The sequence below is a fragment of the Sipha flava genome, unplaced genomic scaffold (assembly GCF_003268045.1).
Source record: "Sipha flava isolate LNK unplaced genomic scaffold, YSA_version1 106_pilon_pilon, whole genome shotgun sequence".
In the NCBI taxonomy this organism is placed as follows: domain Eukaryota; kingdom Metazoa; phylum Arthropoda; class Insecta; order Hemiptera; family Aphididae; genus Sipha; species Sipha flava.
Genome location: NW_020271721.1, coordinates 132,174 through 152,993, shown reverse-complemented (window position 1 = coordinate 152,993; position 20,820 = coordinate 132,174). Strand labels below are relative to the sequence as shown.

The window sequence follows — 20,820 nt, the reverse complement described above, 5'->3', positions numbered from 1 at the left end:
CATAGGTGCATCACCTCGATCGCGCGCTCGCGTGTGTGAGCGCGTCCGCGCGCGCTCGTTAATAATAATATTATAAATGATACACATAAGTTATTAATGCGCGCGCGTACTTATCGAACGAACAAAAACCTTTTCGCTACTTGTGTTACCGTACGACTGGTCTTTGTTGTGTTTTATATGGTCTTTATCGTTCGTGCGGAGCTCTTCGGTTTTCATCTCCGTCGCGGACGTCTCATTTTTTTTATTTTTTTCTTTTTTGTGTTTACGTTTTTCCCATTGTACGCGTTATCCCATTACCGTCGTCTGCGGTAGAGCAGCACGGCGCGCGTTCGAAAACGGAATTGTACGCAACTACGAGCGTGTAATATATTAATATCATATGTGTACATGAAGTGCACACTTCAGTGCTGATGCTATGAGCATTTCGTCGTCGCAAGTTTGTCGCGCTTCCGTTGTCGGACGGTCCGTCCAGAGCCACTACGTACTACGCTGCTGCTGCTGCTGTAGTCTTCCGATGTAAGCTCGCGCGTGCGTCAAGACAACATAGTGCGTGTGTGTGCGTGTCATGTGAACGATTCGCAACGCAGTTGATTTTTTTCTTTCCGTCTTCTACGTCCGGTTTTTTTGCATATATTTTTTTATACATTTTTTTTTTTTTTCTCGAAAATATATTTGAATATTTTTTTTTCGCGTCGACACGACGTACGACGGTCGCGGGCGAGTGCGCGCACGCGCATACCGCTATGCTATTCGCAACGGCCGCATTGACGTCGACCGTGGTCGTCATCTGCACGGCCCCGCGCCCCGCGTTGTTTTCCGCCACGTCGTCGCCGGACAACGAGACCGGTAAGTCTAATGTAGTGTTCACACGCTGCCATTCGCGGTGTAAGACGCACGCTTGATCATCCCGGTTACCCTTCCATTTCCACGAGTGAAAAGACGGAAGACCGAGACCGACGTTCGTTTTCCACCCCCGTTCGTCCGTCGATCGCCGCAAACCTTGCGCGCTAAGGGTTTACGGGCGACCGGTCCGTGTCGCATATTTATGACTCCCGAACCGCTGTAGTCCAACGCCGAGCTATATAATGATGTACTTCTTTCACCCTCCCCCGCCGTTTTGGAAAACCATCGCGGCGTCCCGGTACTACAGCTTATCGAAAACTGTTTATTATCGAGTCGATGGTTTCGCTGTTGGGTTGAAGTTCGAGTAAAACAAATCGATATATCAGGAAAACAAAGCGGATGTCACGCTCGTCTTCCAGTATCCACGCTTCACATGGATACGTCTGGCACGCAACATAAACGTGCATAAAACGCACCGGTTCCCTAACGACAGTTGGTAGTCACAGTGTGGACATCAACCTATACGGTTTTATCAAAGCATTTACGTACTACGGATCAAACCGTGGTTAGGGAAACGGTGCATTTCATTCGTATGGACTTTTCGTTCGACGTTTTGAACTTTCAACACGGCCCCTGCGATAAAACGCCTCCATCATCCGTGACGATTTCGGAAAACTCGAAATCTTGCGGACAACCAAACGGTAAAACGTTCAGGCGCCGTACGGGTGTAGGCTTAGATGCCGTCACCCGTTTCCCCATGTTTACGAACCGCCCCTGTGATTTTTCGAACGTATAGGGTCTTTATGTCGGACACAAAGTTGAGCGTCTCGGAGTTCCGATGGTACGCCATCGACAACAGTGTCTCGCCGGAGTTTCTATGAACAAGCGTAGATCACTGAGGGTTTTGACGATTTCAGACCTTGAACTGTGGGCACCGCGATTATGTCGGTTCGTAATTAGGCTTTTAATTGCGCTCCCGGATTCGTTTCAAGCGAGACGTTGGTGTACGTAGGCCGACCGTCGCCGAGGGTTTAAATACGTATGCACGTGTGACGGATTCGTATCACGAATCCAACGTGATATTTCGAGAAAACGTCGTACACGACCTGACTATCGAAACGTGCATAAGTATCTTATTACTGCACCGTGTGTTCTTAACGATCTGTGTGAAGGAGCTGGCACTGTTTATTTTAGACCTATCCCCGAGGGGTATCGGACATTTTCGAGAGGGATGTAATATGCGGTATGCTATAGGAGTAAATAATTAATGAATAAACTTTTTTGGGGTGGTATACATTTTTCTTTGGGGGGAATGCTCCCTGGTCACCTCCTGAAATAAAAAATGCTGACTGGGGTGCTACATAGGACTGGTTATTCACAGGATCACCGGAAGTGACCGCTCTTGGTGAGAAACCAAAGTGGATACATGCAATGCACGGTGGATTAAGATTTACAATTGATTTGAAACACGTTTACCCGTGAAATACTATCCACAGCAGTGGTTATAACTGAAATCCAAAACTCTGAATAATAAAAAATTGTCAACCTTAACAATTATTTAGTGTACTCAGATTATAGGCATAGATGATAATTCGATTTTAACTCAATTTCCAGTACTAGACTCGTCAAGATTCATTATTTTTAATCTGGGAAGACTACGAAAAATACTCAGAGTAAGCCTATCCAAACCCCTCCTTAAGTTGCACTTATGACGCGACCTCTGACATTATACATCGACACACCGGCCTATGAAATACGATTTGACGTTTAAGTACATCTGCTGAAATTCTGTGCATCTATTCAAAACGATTCAAACCGCGGTCGTTCATTGTTAATACATCGGTTAGGTTAGATTATTTCGTTTCATCATCATTATTACCTATATGTTTTCGGATACGTGCTTCCGCTCTCGATTTATCCGTCCCAACAGGTTATCGATTCTAGGACGATACAATGTAGGTAAACTCATACTATACGTATCGGTTTCGCAGCCCCGCCTGTGTTTGCGTGCGCAGTGTTCGGAAAACCAACCTCGCGTTACGGTCTACGTCGAACGACGCCCGCGTTGCGTCAAACCGATGTCAACAAATGAAAAATGATATGCGTAGTATTACGGTTTAATCGATTACAGTCGTCACTGTGTACAGAACGTTTCGTGTGACACCAACGGCGCGGCGAAAGAGTTTTAAATACGCCTAGGCTTCGTGGTGGAAATCCGGAACGATTTATTTTACAGGTACATAAGCTGTTTGTTTTGAAATATACTGAAATGTGCGTTTATATTCTCAAAATCTTGAGGTATACGTAAAACCGCAAGACCAAAATATAATCGATATATCATTGTCCGTAAATGTTCACTTCGGTGCAGTCGACGGTTCGGTTGTCGTTTCATGCACGATAGAAGTACGTCGCATCGTAACATAAAAGAACGATGATCAGGGATTCGTGATCGTGCGACGAGACTAATGCTCATCGGTCTCATCGTCCTTTTGTGTCGTGGTACGTTTCGGAAACGCTTAGACCGATGTCATACTAAGCGTTTTCTGTCGCATGCGTTTTACCGTGCGCTTTTTGACGCACAGTCCGCTACTGATATGCTATACGTTTAATAAACGTAACGTATTATTAACAAACAGCTATTAGAATATTTTACCACCAATTTCAATCTCAAACCGTATTACGAGTATAATAACAAATTTTGTCCACAAACCGGACCGGCAAAATGCACAGAGTGACAGCTCTCGTCTTAAAATAATACGTTCAGTCAGTGCAATAAAAACGCATACAATTCCGGATTGCAAGACCGGTGTCCAGAGGTGAAACTAGGAATTTTTACGTCCGGGTAAAATATTAAAATTACGCCCGATCAAATACCAATAATCAAATACTCTTCTCGACAATTTTTTTCTAATAATTAATATATAGTCATAATTATTGAATTTTAATCTAATGTCAGTATTTAACAAAATAAAAATTATCAAATTAGTTGTTAATAATTACAAAAATTACACCCTCTAAAATGTTACGCGCGGGGATGAATCCCCGTCTTCCATCCCCTAGTTGCGCTCCTGCGGTGTCATTTGAAAATGTTGGGTTCTGTTTAATTCGGCGACCGCACGCATTAAACTCTTAGTATGATCCCGGCCTTAACGCGTGAGTTAACTAACTAACTAACATCGTGTTTCGCATAGACATTACCTTAATTGCTCGTGTACCGCGTCCTTGATCTCCGTACTTGATTCTACGAGTGACGTTATGCTGTTGCATAACACCGTTGCACAATAATTTGCATAAGCGCAACGGCACTGCACACAGATTTCAATATTTGTCCGTACATTGTATTGCAGGTGTCACGGAAGCACCATTCGCGATGAGCTACTGCAACTACAGTTTACCGTGCCCAGGAGAGTACGGCTTCACTAGGTGCGAGAACCACATGTGCATGTGCGACGAGAACTCGTACAAGGTGTACAACGACACGTCCAGGAAAACCTATTGCCATTTGTGTTCGAGTGAGTACATACCAGGTTGTTATGGGGAAAATCCGGATTTCACTCTGAATTCAGATTTCCGATTTTGAAAAAATTGAATTAGTATTCTTTCATGTATGACTTATATCAAAGTTTTAATAACTACATAAGTTTTATTAATAAATTGATTTTCTAATTAGTATACAAAATTCCACAATGTTAATCCTAAAATTCGGATAATGAAATCCGTAAATCCGGATTATATTGATTTATATTGATTTTTCAATTCCTATTATCGTTTTAACCATATCTGCTTATTGTTATAATAATATCAATTGGTCAAGACATTCGTTGTTACACATCCGGTGTAAACTTTTCGGTTATCGTGTGAAAACGCAAAATCCTTACTCGCTCCCGAAATCGCAACAAACGCTTGTAATAGACAGTTTTTATTACTATTGTCAAAAAGGCATACGGTTTATTGTTTACTTTTTTACAAATAACCCCTTATTGACTTCTCCCCGTGTTTTATGAAAACTAATTGCAAGTATTTTTTAATTTATTATAAATGTACAACTCCGTAAATATGTTTACATAGTTTGAACTTACCAAGAGCGTAATTAGATTATTTATTGAGGTATGATATATTTAGGTAATAGTTATTATTATTATTATTATCTATTTATTCACTTGTAAGAATTTTGGCGATTGTGGGGGGGGGTTGAACCCCCTAACCTTTCCACCCTTACTTAAGCCTCTGAGACTTAAACATATCTCCGTGTTGTAGAATAATGTTACTACGTTGAAAAAAATACATTATATCATGATCTCGATTTAAAATTCTGAAGAAAACGAGAAGATCGTTTATAAAATATCTGTATTGCAGGGTTCCAAGAGAGCTGTGCGATGAATAAATGTTGTCAGAACCCGCAAGCTACTGCGTGCATCAACGACGTGTGCGTGTGCAGATCGGGAATGGAAGAAGAATGTCTGTGAGTGTTATAAATTATCTTTAAAATTTAAATACCTAAACAACCAGGGGTAAAGATTAAAATGATAATGGTGTTGAGACTTCTTCTAGTTAAAACTTCTCTTTAAAATTAAAAGTAGTTTTTAAACACCATTACATCGTTTAATTTTTTGTTTTAATGTTGATTTCTTAACCACCTCTCTTATTACTATTTGATGAGCATATTTGTACAGCTTTAAATCTCATATTAAAAACAAAATTGAAAACTAAAATTTAGAAAATTTGACTAAAGTACTCCGGGGTGAACACGATCACGATGTATGCAATTACGATGTACACAATGCGATGGAGTAGAAATGCATTTGAACACGTGCGTCGTTGTACAGAGTATACAGGGTTGACCACCATGTACCTATTCTCACATTTTTCTGTCCATACAGGTTAGCAACCGCAAGAAAAAACGTTAAAACTTATATAGACTACCTGCAGCTTATTTTCCTTTGCATTTTCCGACACACGTCTCATCGATTATCCTCGATTTTTTTTAAATGATTTTGGAGGTTATGACAACAATTTCATAATTCGTCGATGATGCTGATTAACCTGATTCCAAGTATTGGCGAAATGAACGTAACCTAAATTATTCCACGAAGCAAATACACGGAAAAAAATTATTTTATAATAGTAAATAGTTGAAAACATTTTAGATGGTCAAACAATGTACATTGTACACCACTTTAAATGTATTGGTAGAGAGTAATAAAAGTGAATTATCAGCTTATTATCGATAGCGCAAATGTATGGTAAGAAAAAAAAATACAACTATAATAAAGTAATAAAATAATAAAATAAAACATAAATTAGTAAATTAATATTTAAATTAATAGTATACGAGTAGAAATAAATCAATTTATACCTAATAATAACTCATTTAAATAATATCTTCTATTAAAATAAATTATCTCTATGTAAAACAACCAATTTCTCTCAATGTATTCCTTTATTTATTTTTTTTTTTTTTTTACAGCAGCGGTTCCCAAACTTTTACGACCACGGAAACCTTAGGAAATATTTTTTGTTTCGTGGAACCCTGACGTATCTAACTCCAACTTCACCCCAATTTTTCATTTATTTATTATAAAACCTATACTCCAAAAAATGATTAATAGATAAAAAATGTTCATGATTATTATTTACAACAATTACCGTTTTCAATATTCATATACACCTTGCGGAACCCTTAAGATTGTCCCACGGAATTTTTAGGTTCCGCGGAACCCACTTTGGGAATCGCTGGTTTACAGTCGCGATTTTTTTTTTTTTTTTTGATTTTATAAATTTCCTGATGGGGGATTTTCAATTCAAAATCTGTTGCTCCTAACCACATATCATAATACTACGGGCTACGAATTTATTAATTCACTATAAATATCAACCACCGACCACAAAAAGTCTCCATCAATAGCCAAATATAAATTGTAATAAACAAAATCTCGTCTATCTTAATATTATATAATATGATAACTTTCATTATTTTCCTATACATAAAAATATTTAGTCTATGGGAAACCTACAGTTGAAATCTGGTATATGGTTGTCTTGGCCTTATGAGGTACTCTCCATCATACAACCACTGATTCCTAGTCTTGTTTGTCCGGTCATTATCGAATTATTCCGAGTGAAATGTAAGTTCGTACATACTTCCTATACATGAATATAAACATCGCGGTAAAGGTAGAGAAACGGATACTAAGGGAGGCATCCTGCCATTTATAATTTTCATTCTTCATCCCTCCACTTATTTCTAACCATATCAACACCTGTACAAACATACCGTATCTGTGTATGTACTCGTTTACGTAAACGGAGGTAGGTCTTATTCTTTTCGACGCGGCATTTGCGATTCACGTTTTCTTTTTCCTGTCGAAACCGACGTGGGTTAATAACCGTACAGGTCGGTCATTTACAGAAGCAGATACACGCCGACGTTGGGCATTCAATTGGCTAACACGCTTTCAGTATCGTTCGCTTTCGTCTTTTTGGCTATCACATTCATCGCTGTCATTAGGAAAACGTTATTGAGGTGAGTATATAAATGCATAATGTAGCGTATATAAAATTATAATTTATACGTACATAGGGTGAAGTAACGTATTTTTGTAGTATAGGACATTTTGTGATTTTATTTGTTGAACGTATAATGCGATATCTTATTACACGATTAACTTTAAAATTACATTTATCCTTAAAAATACAGTAATTTTAAGGATCAATGTAATTTCTAGTCAATCATCTAATAAGAAATTATACTATATCTATAGGTATATATATATACGTGAACGTACAATAAATATTATCCCAAAATTACTTATACCATGAAAATACCTTACTTTACCCTGTGAATATACATATCCTGTGATCATTACAACATCTGAGCGCACGGCAGTGCGCCGGCCAAGTTCCAGCAATGCCAGTGTATCTTTATACGAACCAATTCGCCCGATTATTCTAACCAATATATCTCTGTTTCCTCTTGAGATAAACTTTTGAAATTTAAAACACAAATTAATCTCGAGTAGTTTAGGACGCTGTAAGAAAATGAGCCTTTAATATTGTACCATTTCAAAATGAGAGAATTTCAAAATTTACAACTTTGTAACTGACTCACTCACTGATCATCAAAATTATAAGACACTTCCCGTATAGGTAGAAAGGTGAAATTTGGCATAGAGGTAGATTTTACAGTGTAACTAAAGGGAAAAATCTAAAAATTTAATTTTTTTCAAAATTAATGCCGCTTTAGTGAGTGTATTTCTAAACGTATGAAGTGTCGCGCTTAGCACGCATAAACGTTTTCTTCAAACAGCGTTACAATATGGTAATAAGAAATTGTTTGTAGTTGACTTATATATATATATTTATAAATAATGTTTTCGTACATTTATTTTATTCAAATACAATATATAATATAATTATTCAAATATAGAATATTTTAATAATATTCGTCGGTATACGGACGATAAGTTAACGTAGTAACGTCATAAGAAAATTTTGATGAAAAGTTTAATGCTCTTATGAATTCAATAAAATTATTAGTTAAGTTCGAAATCATCAGCCGAGCTTATGGTGCACCGACATCAATTCTAGCAGTATGCCATTACCATCCATAAGAGTCAAGGGTTAAGTTTGCCAAATGCTTTATTTGATGTTAGTAACTCAACATTCTCTTGTGGTCAAGCATACGCGGCCTTCTCTAGGGTGACGAGCCTCCAGGGAGTTCACTTAATTAATTTTGATCCGTTTTGAAAGAAATTTTGAAAGAAACATCATTATCGAATGTAGTAATTTATGAGATTTACGTGGGTTATTGGGAGAAGAGAACTCAGAAAAAAGAAAAAGGTTTAGATTTCTTCTTAAAAAAAGACAACGACATAATAAGTAGTGGTATCTACATTGCGACCAAGTCTAGTTCATGCCTCATTCAGAAACTGGCGAAGTGTTAAACTACATATACAAATAAAATAGGAGTATTACTCTTTAATGTAGGAGCGCAGTGAGGTTACAAATTAAAAAATACCAGACTTGGCCACAATGTAGATTTCACTACTTTGATAGGCCGACTTTTTTGGGAGGGAGTTTGGAACTTGGCCTTTTTTCAGCATTAGGTTTTTTTTTTTGGGGGGGGGGGGATACATTGTTCACAGAAAATAGTTATTATTTGTTATAACTCAAATTATTGATACTTCAACTAAAAATTACAGTAAAACAATATTACATTACTGGATGATAAGTTGTAATTACTTATATTTATTTACTAATAATAATAATAGTATATTTTGACATTACAATAATTGATGTATACATTTCATGGTGTTTAACCACTTTAGTTTTATGATGTATTACTTTTAAATTATTCAACTCAGAAAACATTGTTACTTCAAATAGTTTTTTCGATAAAACTACTACGTATAGGCTATACACTTAATTATATTGGTACACTTAACTACTTCACTTTGATACACGCGAAATGTGGTTAAGTGAAATACACTCTTGGATTATTTAGTTCGCATTTTTGCCTAGTATAATTACACTCGAATACCGATTATTTTTACCGAAATTTGGCGAGCGAAGCCCATCATAGCTATCAAAGTGTTACGGGTAATCATTACGGACGTTGGTTTTACAGGTGCAGCTTTTGCAGGTGCGACTCGATGAGTAGAGTGGCCAGCGACAGTTCGCTGAACGAGTTCATCAAGCACAAAATGCAGGACAGACCGCCGTGTTACGATGACATCGAGAAAGACCGTAAAGTTCCTATAGACACGTGCAGCCTGTGGGTAAGTTTTACCGTTGCAGATATTAAATAGTTTGCCCTTCAGAAATAGTAAAATATATAATAGTGTGTACTCAGTTTTAGCTATCCTCTCCCCACGGCGATTTTGCCCTTCCGTCGTTTGTACCTTACTGTTATAAATGGTCATCATCACAATTATTTAGAACACTAATATATACCACACGTATACGGGCGTGAAACGAAAATGTAATCGATTTGATTCGAAAACCGCACACTTTTAATTTTGACCTAAAAAAGGTCGATAGACAAAAATCGCAAACTTTATTGGTCATTGTATAACAAAATGCTCCAAACTTACAGTGGTTAAAACCGCACACTATTTTTAGTGATAACAAACTTATAAGAAAAGATTATAATATATACTGTAATAATCATGCTAACAAGTTTTAATATTTCGGTTTTTAATTAAATTGTATTTATTTTAGGAGCACTTATTTAAATGGTGAGAAGAATTTTTAATCAACAGAGATCATATGAAATTTTTAAAAAATGTTGGTATTAGATTTCAGCCAATCAAACTTCAAAAATTGTAGACACTTCACATTTTTCATTTTTGCATTTTAGAATACTCGTGCCTATATGCTTTTTTTTTTTTTTTTTTGTTTGACTAAATTATAAGCTTTTAAGTATACCTAACCTTTTTTTTTTTGTATATGCCCTCCGTAGCCACCTGGGGGGCACTTTTCCTTCGGCAATCTTACCCCCAGGTGGCCGAATGCTGTTTATTGACAACTTCAAAATACAACTGTCAATGGACAATGGCAGATTAATTCCCCGCTCAGCTCTATGCCAAGATAACGAATGTGTTCTTTGAGTGAAAGCAGTGTGTTCTCCAATAAGAACCTCGGAGTCGTGTACCCACGTTTAGATTTCAACATTATTGCTTCTGTCTTGCCTACTGATAGTATAAAACTTCTGCTGGCCATCCACCTCGCTACTAAGTCCAAAGCTTGGTTCATGGCTTCTTCCAGCAACGTCGTTGTGTGTCCAGTAGCCAAGATCGCGACGTCGTCAGCAAAATCTATCAGGGTTGAACTTGACTCATGTTTGAACCCACTGATGTTTCTCGGCAACTCCATACGTAGCATGTCATCGTACATTATATTCAGTGCCGGCTCGACGGTTTTCGGAGCCCAGTGCAGAATTTTGTGAGGCCATAGTGGGCCATTTGTAGGGTGTATATATATATATATATATATATTAATTTATTAATTGTTTATAAAAATCTACGTTTATTTATGTTATTATAAAACTAAATAATATTTCGAACCGTCGTCGATGATAAACAATTTTACAAGTGCATGCGCGTGCAATACTTCAAAGCTATGCATAATTGGTACTGTCTTAATTTTCGTTGATAACAACCCGTATCCTGAGAAAACCACAAGACCACACGGGTTGTGATTTGTGTACTGGGACTATATTATTTTTACTTGTAGATAAAGTGATTATTCGTAATACACAATTTGTGGAACCCCATACAAGCACGGAGCCCGGTGATCGCACGGTTTGCCCTCTCTTCTAGAGCCGGCACTGATTATATTCCATAAAATTGGATAGAGTACTGACCCTTGAGGGACACCGCTGGTAACTGCTCGATGTATATTGTTCCCATCTAACCTAAGTATACCTAACTTAGGTAAGTATAACCTTTTTGGAATCAAAATCAAAAGTGTGCGGTTTCAATCCATCAAAATTGTATGGTTTTGTTCTGTATTTTATCAAAAGTATGCGATTGTAGGAATCAATGATGTAATCGATACACTGGTCTCCGAAGGTTTAAACTAGTGTTCAATATTCTAACATAGGAAACGAAAAATTTTTACCAGGAAGTCAAAACGTGTTACAAATCTAATTTAGAAATCTGGAGTACCCGGGAAAAATTGGAAACTGGTTACAAACTGAAACCTGAAACCCAACAAATATTTAAAGTAGATTTTTATCCAAAACCGTGACCCAAAGAATAATTAAACCCGGTTTCAATTAAAAACCGGTGTTGAAATACATTACAATTAATTTTAAAATGTTAAACCGCGGAAAAATTGTAAACTAGTTTGAAATAAATAATTAATTAAGTAAAACGTTTTTATGAAATAGAAGTTGGTCTATATTTGTATTTTATCTTTAGAATTAACTTTCGGAGAACAAAATTTAAAAAATTTAAATGTATATTTTTATTTTTATAATGCCATTGGTATTGTGAGAGGTAGTACTTGGAAGTTAGAATAGAGTGTTGTCAATAGTCCTTATAAAAAAAAAAATAAACAAAGTGTTAGTTATATTGAAAAGCGAATTTTGTGTGGTGTATTTATGCTATTTTTTTAAAAAATCGTTACTTTTACTGTTTCCATTTTATCATTTATCATTAATTTGTGTACTTTACTGCCGTATTTACTCTCTATAGCCTGACAAAAAATGACAAGTACCATCAATAAGAAACCTTTTAATTTTTCTATTTACTTAAATAATATACATAAATTTAAACATTTTTTGTTGAATACATTTAAGTAACATTTTTTATGAAAACCTCAAACCTTGTTTTAACCCGTTAATCGAAACCCAAGAAAAATGAACCCTTATTTCCCTTAACCTTTATTATTTATTTAAACCCTCATTGATTTTTACATCGGGTACTTTTTTGTCCGATTATCTGTGTACACAGTATTAAACTAAACACTGATAACTGAACCTACGAACAATATTTTCTTCAATTATGCGTTTTTATAGGTGCTATAACGATTAGTAAATTTTGACACTGTAATATTGGTACGCACTTGCAATGTCCACTACTTCATTCCTGATCATCTTTATTTTCTCATTTTCGATCCTTAAATTCAATGAAAACACATCACCGAGTTTTCCTTAACTCTCGATCCCCTCGTATCATATTAAACTCAATTATATCCAAGCTCTCTAAACTTGAAACCGTAATACTATACCCAACCCTGTACGGTCTGATTGTTGTAATGTTTTAATTAAAAAAAAATGTGTATAAAAATATTCTTGCACCAATGCGGAGTGGACTTAGCTTGATCTCGAACGCGCGTATGAACAATCAGCGATGAACGTTCCGTAGGAGCGTGTTATACGTCTGTATATTTCGGGCGGGCTAGTACTCCTCCTTGGATCACTCTTCCTGTCCAAAAGATTTCGGTTTTTATTTTTTTTATTTCTGTTTTCTTCTCGTCAGCTACAGCAGCAGCCACCGCCCGAGTACGGCGCGACTCACTTCGGCCAGACCAACACGTCCAGGAGCGCTGCGAACCGGACCCTGTCGATCAGCGACGAAGTAGAAATGCACTCGGCTCCACCAAACTACTCGACTTTCACCACGGTCACCGACGTTACCGCAACGATCCCCGGCCGGTCCGGAAGTGCCAGAAACAACTCTCAAAACGAAATCATCCTCACGCAACCTATCTACATAAATCGTGACAGCTGTCTGAAGTACACGTAGAACGTACAGATGATACGGAGATGGGTCGGCGTACCGGGAAACTGGAAAATTAATTTAAATATTTTGAACATTTTTTTTTTTTATGTAAAATCGCTATATTTTTTGAAAAAAAAAAGTCACTGTGTAGTCTGCGGATTCACGTGGCGCGCTGCATTTTCATGTCGTACGTTCAGACTATCCCCTGACATGATGCACCGTGTAACATGGAACATCGCGGTGTTCCCGTTCCGTTTCACAACCCTTTCCTTGCGGAGCTTTACAAATATAACTTTGGTGGTGACCAACAGGATATAAAACGTAAAAATACGTGATTATTTCCGGTTATACACTCGTTCATCGTACATATTTTATTGTGATATATTGCGTACCGCTGCAAAAAGTCAGAAAACTCTTAACCCTTACGAACCGTTTCTTAAATTTTCTAATTTCCGTGTATATATTTACTAACGTGCTCGCGGTATGCATGGTTGGCCTGGTTCACAAATTTATTTCATTATTTATTATTCTGTATTGTTTGTAAAATGGAGGGGGAAACGCGTCAGTTAATATAATCGAATTAAACTTCGGAAAATTCGTATCTTCATGGCTCCGTTTAATTAACTTTATTGGACTTGCAAATCAGACGAAGTAATGTGAAATAACTAAAAAGTTTTTTTGTCCTTCTGTAAAATTTACCATTTTGGACCTTTGCAAATTAGACCGACGGTATGTATAATTAATATATCGTAACACGGTAAAGCTCACGTTTTACGTGCGGTTTTTTTATCTTTTCTGTTCAGTATTCATATTTTTATACATAATTTTATGTGTTTTGATAGTTAGTTTTGAAAAAATGTATACGGAATATATATTATATAAATATATGTGCACTGTGAACCGTTTCCTTTTCGAAATATTTCCATTGCATACCTCATTTTTACTCTAGGTTCATGCATTTTTATATTTGTACAGTTATATTATAAAATAATATATTTATTTACCTACGCATAACATGTGAAACGTATACATATTTTAGAGCATATAGTACACTACTATAAAAACCATCATAATGCTGTTTTTAAAATGTATAGATTATACAACTATTTCTCATTCGTTTACATAAGAGTTTTAGATGACCTCTGAAAATCGTTCAACTCCATCACCACATTATTATCCCCCGTTTATAATTCATAACGATTTATATGTACATATAATATTTATAACAACGTTATGGAACGATAATAATTATTGATAGATATTTGTGTTCATTTTTATTATTATTTATTATTATTATTATTATTAGATGATGATTAAATCATCTCCGCATGTGTATTGTGAAATGATAATATTGTGTTTAAAACATTTTTACGACCGCGTTCGAATCCGTAATCCGATAAACATGATTACAAGTATTATACCTATACAGGGCTGTGCTAAGGGAGGGGGGTCAATAGGGGCAATCACCCTCAGGCGCCTTAGTTTTGTAAAAGTAAGGGGGCACCCTTATCTGCACTTAATATGCTACCTGTGCCCAGTGGCCCCGAAGAAAAAATGTTGCCCAGGGGCGCTGAAATATTTGACACGGCTCTGCACCTATACATTAGGTATTATATTCGCACGCACAAACGTGCGTGTTAGAACGACAAAAAGAAGCACTCGAAATTGGATTGGATTCAATTTGTTTGAACGCGACTGAAACACTGTGCAAACAAATGTTACACGTGCGAATAATCCTGGACCGACGTCATAGATCGCGACGTCGCGACAAATTGTCGTAAAAGAGGAATCCGGAGTATTAACGGAGTGCCCAAGCACTCGAGCGTTATCTCTACACATACAATGTTATCATCTACGTCATACTTCGGGGTACCTGCGGAAATACGCGGCGTGTAAATATGCGCACAGCCAATATTTACACTGTTGTTACAGCGGCACGCGAAGTCGACCATTACATAACATTTTTTTTATATTTTTGCACGCACCGGTTGCGATATCGACACCGCCGCGGGACGGAGAAAAAAATAAACGGTTTACGTGCACCCACAACACACGTAATCTGACCAATTGAATACGAAAACGGTACGAACACATAATGCTGGCGCAGCGGTTCTCAATATTTTTGGACACTATTACCCTCAAACCCGGTAAGATAATTAGTAAATACCTCTGCCCGCTAAAAAAAGCACGTGCGTCTGGCCCAACGTATACACGCATTATCGGGTTATCGCAATTCAATTAGATTGATTTATGGAACCGCAATGCATTACGTAAAGAAACGTTTAATTTTTTGATTTTTTTGTTTGTATTTATGTAAAAATGGTTCGTTTCGCAAAGAATAATTGAAGACACACTGTATAATCATAAATTGAAAATAATAAAACAATAATTATAATTATTAGAGTACGGATTTATATGCATTAAAAACCAACCAAATATGCGCTAAAAAATCCCTAAATATTCATAAATATATACACTAAAATGTTAAAATATGCACGAAAAATAAAAAAATATGCATAAAAAAAATCTTATCTTAATGTACGTATTTTATTTCCCCGATTATCGATCTAAGGTTATATTTGGGAATACCGTTTATACCTACAAGTATACCAATTAATTTATTTTGATATAAATGGAAATTATAAAAATATAATAATTATTTCTTATATTATAATACTATGTATTTCAAAAATATCTAAAAAAACAAAAACGATCGAATTATGCACTAAAATATGAAAAATGCTATTAAAATTGTAAAATAAGCCCTTAAAATAGAAAAATGTTAAAATATGCAAAAATATGCGCTAAAAAATTTTAATTTTTTAAATTGTTATGTTATGAAACAAATGTTATGCTTACTTGGAATATCAGATCAACCAGAATAAATATGCAAATACATATAAATCCGCGCTCTAATAATTATATCAAGAGGTTACACATAATAAGTAAATAAAAAAATAAAAAATTAGTCTAGTCTTTACCCCTCAAAAAATCATATTTTATTCCTTAAAGGGTAACTACCCTCAGGTCAGGAACCGCTGTGCTTGCGCATTGTATGCGGAGCAGTATATTTTTTATCGACGTGCGCCTCTAATATTAGGTACTCGTCGCGCGGTACCGAATCGACGTAGATATTTGTCGCCCGCTACGTGTGCACCCGATTGCTCAGGCGCTCGGCAAACAACACGTACGGTACGCGCATGTCTTGGTATCTCCTTGGCTTAGATGTTTGCAGAAGGATGTGGCCGTTGACTACTGCGCTAGTCAATAGCGGCACGATTAGCACTCGACTTTGATTAAACCTAACAGTTTAAATCTGTCCCGTGGCCTATTTTGGTGTGTGGTTGAATCGTTTATTTCAGAAGGCTCATAAATGCCACAAACACAAATGTACAGTTTTGAGTTAAATTTAAACGTACGGGCTTTCCGAAACATACGATCAAACTATATAATCCATACGTTACTTATGGTCACCTATACGGGAGCTTGCGGGGCTAACCAACATAGAATGTTCTGAAAATGCTTTTGTTTCATACGAGAACATTGAAATATTTAAAAATTTATTATTTTCGTCAGTATTGAAAATCTCTTTTAATCTTCACGTTATTTTCATCACTTCGTACGGTTGAGGAATACACGTCATACAAGTCGAGCTCCTATGATCACGCACATCCGACAACAATCTGACCCGAAATACACCCTGTCCGAACACTAAATTTACTTCCATTTACAATTTCATCGTAGCTATCCGAATATCGAATACTATCGAACTGTACTGGCGGCAATATAAAATTTGATGTTTCCATTTTCGACGACGACTTTCTCACAATACGTGTAGACGGTCCTAAATTTAATAATAATACTTCAATTAAATTATTGGTCACCTAAACGAATCGGTAGCATGTATATTTGTAATAATAGCATCAGCCACTCTAGGTATTCCAATAAGTAAATGTACTTTTGATTATCTCTGTAATGAAAACGACCACGTTTCCTAGTTTCACGTGTTTGTCGTAGTTTGTGTAATGTGGCACACCGCCTCCGGCACCACACACGAATACGTATTTGACTTTTTGAAAAGTTCCTGTAAATCGTTCCGGTTGTTAAATCAAAGTCTATCATAAAAACATGTAGTTAACCTAGAAAGTGAGTTATTGCACTGCTCGTAGTAGTCGTAGCTTCTCGACTTTGACCTAACGCGGGAAGTTTGTTGCAAGCTACACTGTGGTTTCCCATTTTTCCGATGGTATAAACGTTTGATTCGCCTAAAAAAAAATAAAAATAAAATAAAATTACACCTCATATCACAGCGGTACAATTAAATTCGAAAGTTTTAAAAGTTTTTCATAGGACTCTATTATTTTTTTGAATTTTTTTTTTTGGACCTTTACAAGTCATTTAAACTTTTAGCTGCTAAAACTACTCCCTTCCATCGCTCTCTGTTATATGCCTGTTCCCAATCCACTCCAAACACTTCTAATATTTCCCTGATGCTGTCCTTCCATCTTTTCCGCGGTCTACCCCTTGGTCTCTTTCCTATCACCGCATATGTCAATGCTCCTTTCGGTATATTTCCATCGACCCGCCATATATGGCCTGCCCATTCTATCCTTGTTCCTCTGGTGAATTGGATTACATCTTCTTTTTTGTAAAGTTGATACAGTTAAGCATTCGTTCTTATTTTCCATTTCTGTTCTGTATTGTTGAATACGGGTACATACATTTTTCTAAGAACTTTTCTTTTTCATTATCAGCTCTCATCGTTTCCCATGTAGCACATATATACGTCAATATAGGGTGTATGTAACTCATGTACAGATGTTATTTTGCTTTTCATGACAACAGCTTAGATTTAAAGCGGGTATTCAGTGCATAAAGACATCAAGCAGCGCCAAATCTGATATTGATATCTCCATGCATGTTGTTTTGGTTATTTAGGGTGGACCCTAGTATGAGTATAGTTATATAAATTTGATTTAATTTATTTAAAATTTTCAAATTATTTTAAGTAAGTTACAAAATTATCATATTTATACTATTAAAAATGAAAAGGTAAAAATAAAAAAAAATAAATGAAAAGGGGATCCCTAGCTCCCGAAAGAATTTTGATTTGGGTAGATGAAAAAAAAAATCCTAGTTCTAAAAAAAAACGTAAAGGAAATGGAATAATAATATTATTATTTGATTATTAAATGAAAGTAATTATATAAAGTTGATTTGATTTATTTAAAATTATTAAATTATTTAAATAAGTTACAAAATTATCATATTTATACCATTAAAAATGAAAAAAAAATGAAAAATGGTTACCTGGCTCACAGAATAATTTAGTTAGATGATAAAGAAAATATATCAAAAAAAATGTATCAAACAAATACCTACCACAAATCATAAAACATAAACCGATGAACAATAAATACAGCTATAGCGCATATTAGAATACAACCATGTACAAATATAACAATTTATTTTTATTTAAAATATGGATTAAATACTAAAAATTATGTCTTATTACAATAAATACGTGGTGGTGGTGGTGATGGCGGTAACGATGATGATATTAAAATCGCAGACCTGAACACATTACGGCGGTGGAGATGGCGATTTTTATCCAGTATAAACATAATATATTTATATATTATATACAATCATAGGCGTAACTAGGCCTTTACATCAGGGGGGGCTAGAGTTCTATAAAATGTTATAGCAAAATAAGGTATGAAAAAATAATTACCTCCACGGTCCACATAGTCTTAATTTATATGAATTATACCTAAAAACATGATAAGATCAATCGATTAAAACATTTCTTATATTGTTATATATTTGTGTATAAATAATTTTTTCTTTCTTTTTGGAAAGCAAACCCTTTAATTATATAATTGGTATTAATCGCCTTCAATACATTACTCCCTGAACACAAAACAATTAAACTATTTAAATTTGCTTGAGAACTGCTCGTTCTATACTTGTTTTTTATACGAGCTAAAAAAAAAAAAAAAAAGAGTTAAAAAAACAAAAAAACCTACTATCCGTCAAGGGCCTATTATTGTTTGATATAATTGTGGGCCCAGAACCATGGTTTCTTCTGGCTCCTACTTAATCCGGGCTCTAATACAACAATGTATTTCTATTTTAAATATGGATTCAATATTGAAAATATAGGTACTATATTTTATAACTTAAAAATCATATTTCTTAAAAAAATTTCAGTCGCGATAAAAGAAGTATGCCAAAAAAAAGTTTCCTTTTTACCTGGAGCCCGGGGAATATATAAATTATGACATAATTTTAAACATTATTTACGTATAAAAAAACATAAGTTAATGTTATTAAAAACATTATACATTAAATTGTTAATAAAAATAAATACTTTAATAACAAAAGAAAAAATAAAAAGGGGTCTAGAGATTACTCATGCAGATGAAACACAAAAATATATTTAATAATAAAAAAAAACAAATATTCAAATAAATTCAAATAAATTGAAATGTAATTTATTAATTTAGAGTATTAATAATTTAAATAAATATAATAAGGAAAAACATTGATTTAAGTAATGGAAATATATTATTTACATAACAGAGAATACTTAATTATTTTAAGTTTAAAAAGTTAATGGATTAAATATAAAACAAATAGTTCGAAGCTTAAAAACATGAATAAATACTAATAAATATATATATAGATAAGTAAATATATAATAATAATAATATAAAATAATATATATTTATATAATAAAATATTATTTATTTTATTAGTATTAATATATACAATGAGCAGGAATTATAAAAATTATTTGTATATATATATTTGTAAGAAGGACAATATTTAACAAACGTGAATAGAATAAGACAAATAATATTGGACATAGATTATCTATCTCATCGTTGCTCAGACGATATACAGACGATTAGTAAGTTAATAGTATTAATTGAATTAAATAATTTTAATCTCGATTATGGCAGAAAATAAAAATCTATGAATTTAAATTTTTTATTAATATTTACAACTTTTTCCTATACAACCGCCGTCTAAATTATAAAAATGTCCAAATTCAGACACTCGTTTGCATAGTACCTATGCTCTCAACAAAATGTATCAGAATATCACTGGTAAATATAACTATGTACGATTACCATGAAGTCCTTTAGTTCCATCGGTATTGTTTATTCGTTTAGTACCTATTTGTTAATGTTGAAAGTAAAAAAGCATCACATTCAAATTTCAAATAATAATGATAATAATAATAATAATTAAAAAAACATGCTACGCGAAGGTCGGCGTAGTCTAGTAGTGTAAAATTGCTAAAATGTTTACGTCAGATCGAAGGATTTTTATTTTGTACCAACTTTTTGTTGTATAGACTTGTTAAAGGCGAGTTTTTTCGAAATTTGTTAGAAGCGCCAGCGAAACTTCTTACATTCCTGCAGTGGTGTAGACATATAGACAAATACACGTTTTGTAGAGATCATATGTGCCTGAGTTTGAAAAAATTAGCCATTAAAAAAACGTTGCCTAGGGTACACTGACTAGAGGTGTTTTCCTTGTACCCCCTTGTACTTGATAATATTTATTTAGTTTTGTTTTGTTTTATAAATTACATGTTTATTTAATTTTAAATATATAATGCCTGACACGAGAAAAAAATTACATATTCACGGTTTATTAAAAGTTGGGAAACACTGGTTCCTCCCCGGTTTATGACAATCGTTATTATGCGAACCTTATAAACTTTATTTTTGGTATA

The 20,820-nt window shown here is 34.8% G+C and overlaps 1 protein-coding gene across 5 annotated transcripts; it reads left to right on the top strand.

The window, feature by feature from the left end:
- The first annotated feature begins 56 nt into the window (after window positions 1-56).
- LOC112685146 lies at window positions 57-13,176 on the top strand. 5 transcript variants are annotated; one of them, XM_025556945.1, is made up of 6 exons: window positions 57-516; window positions 4,191-4,355; window positions 5,200-5,305; window positions 7,238-7,366; window positions 9,470-9,620; window positions 12,828-13,176. In XM_025556945.1, the coding sequence occupies exons 2-6, from the start codon at window positions 4,214-4,216 to the stop codon at window positions 13,092-13,094; spliced, it is 795 nt and encodes a 264-aa protein (XP_025412730.1). In that variant the 5' UTR covers window positions 57-516; window positions 4,191-4,213; the 3' UTR covers window positions 13,095-13,176. The 5 variants fall into 5 exon arrangements, with proteins under 5 accessions (XP_025412730.1, XP_025412720.1, XP_025412714.1 ...); XM_025556935.1 differs by having other exon boundaries at window positions 57-846; window positions 7,253-7,366; XM_025556929.1 differs by having other exon boundaries at window positions 57-846.
- Window positions 13,177-20,820: the final 7,644 nt, after the last annotated feature.

Excerpts from the sequence above, each read along its gene's own strand:
- LOC112685146 (XM_025556929.1), top strand. The coding sequence starts at position 744 with ATGCTATTCGCAACGGCCGCATTGACGTCGACCGTGGTCGTCATCTGC. Across the intron at positions 4,356-5,199 it reads CTATTGCCATTTGTGTTCGA|GGTTCCAAGAGAGCTGTGCG; the intron begins GTGAGTACATAC and ends TCTGTATTGCAG. Across the intron at positions 9,621-12,827 it reads TAGACACGTGCAGCCTGTGG|CTACAGCAGCAGCCACCGCC; the intron begins GTAAGTTTTACC and ends TCTTCTCGTCAG.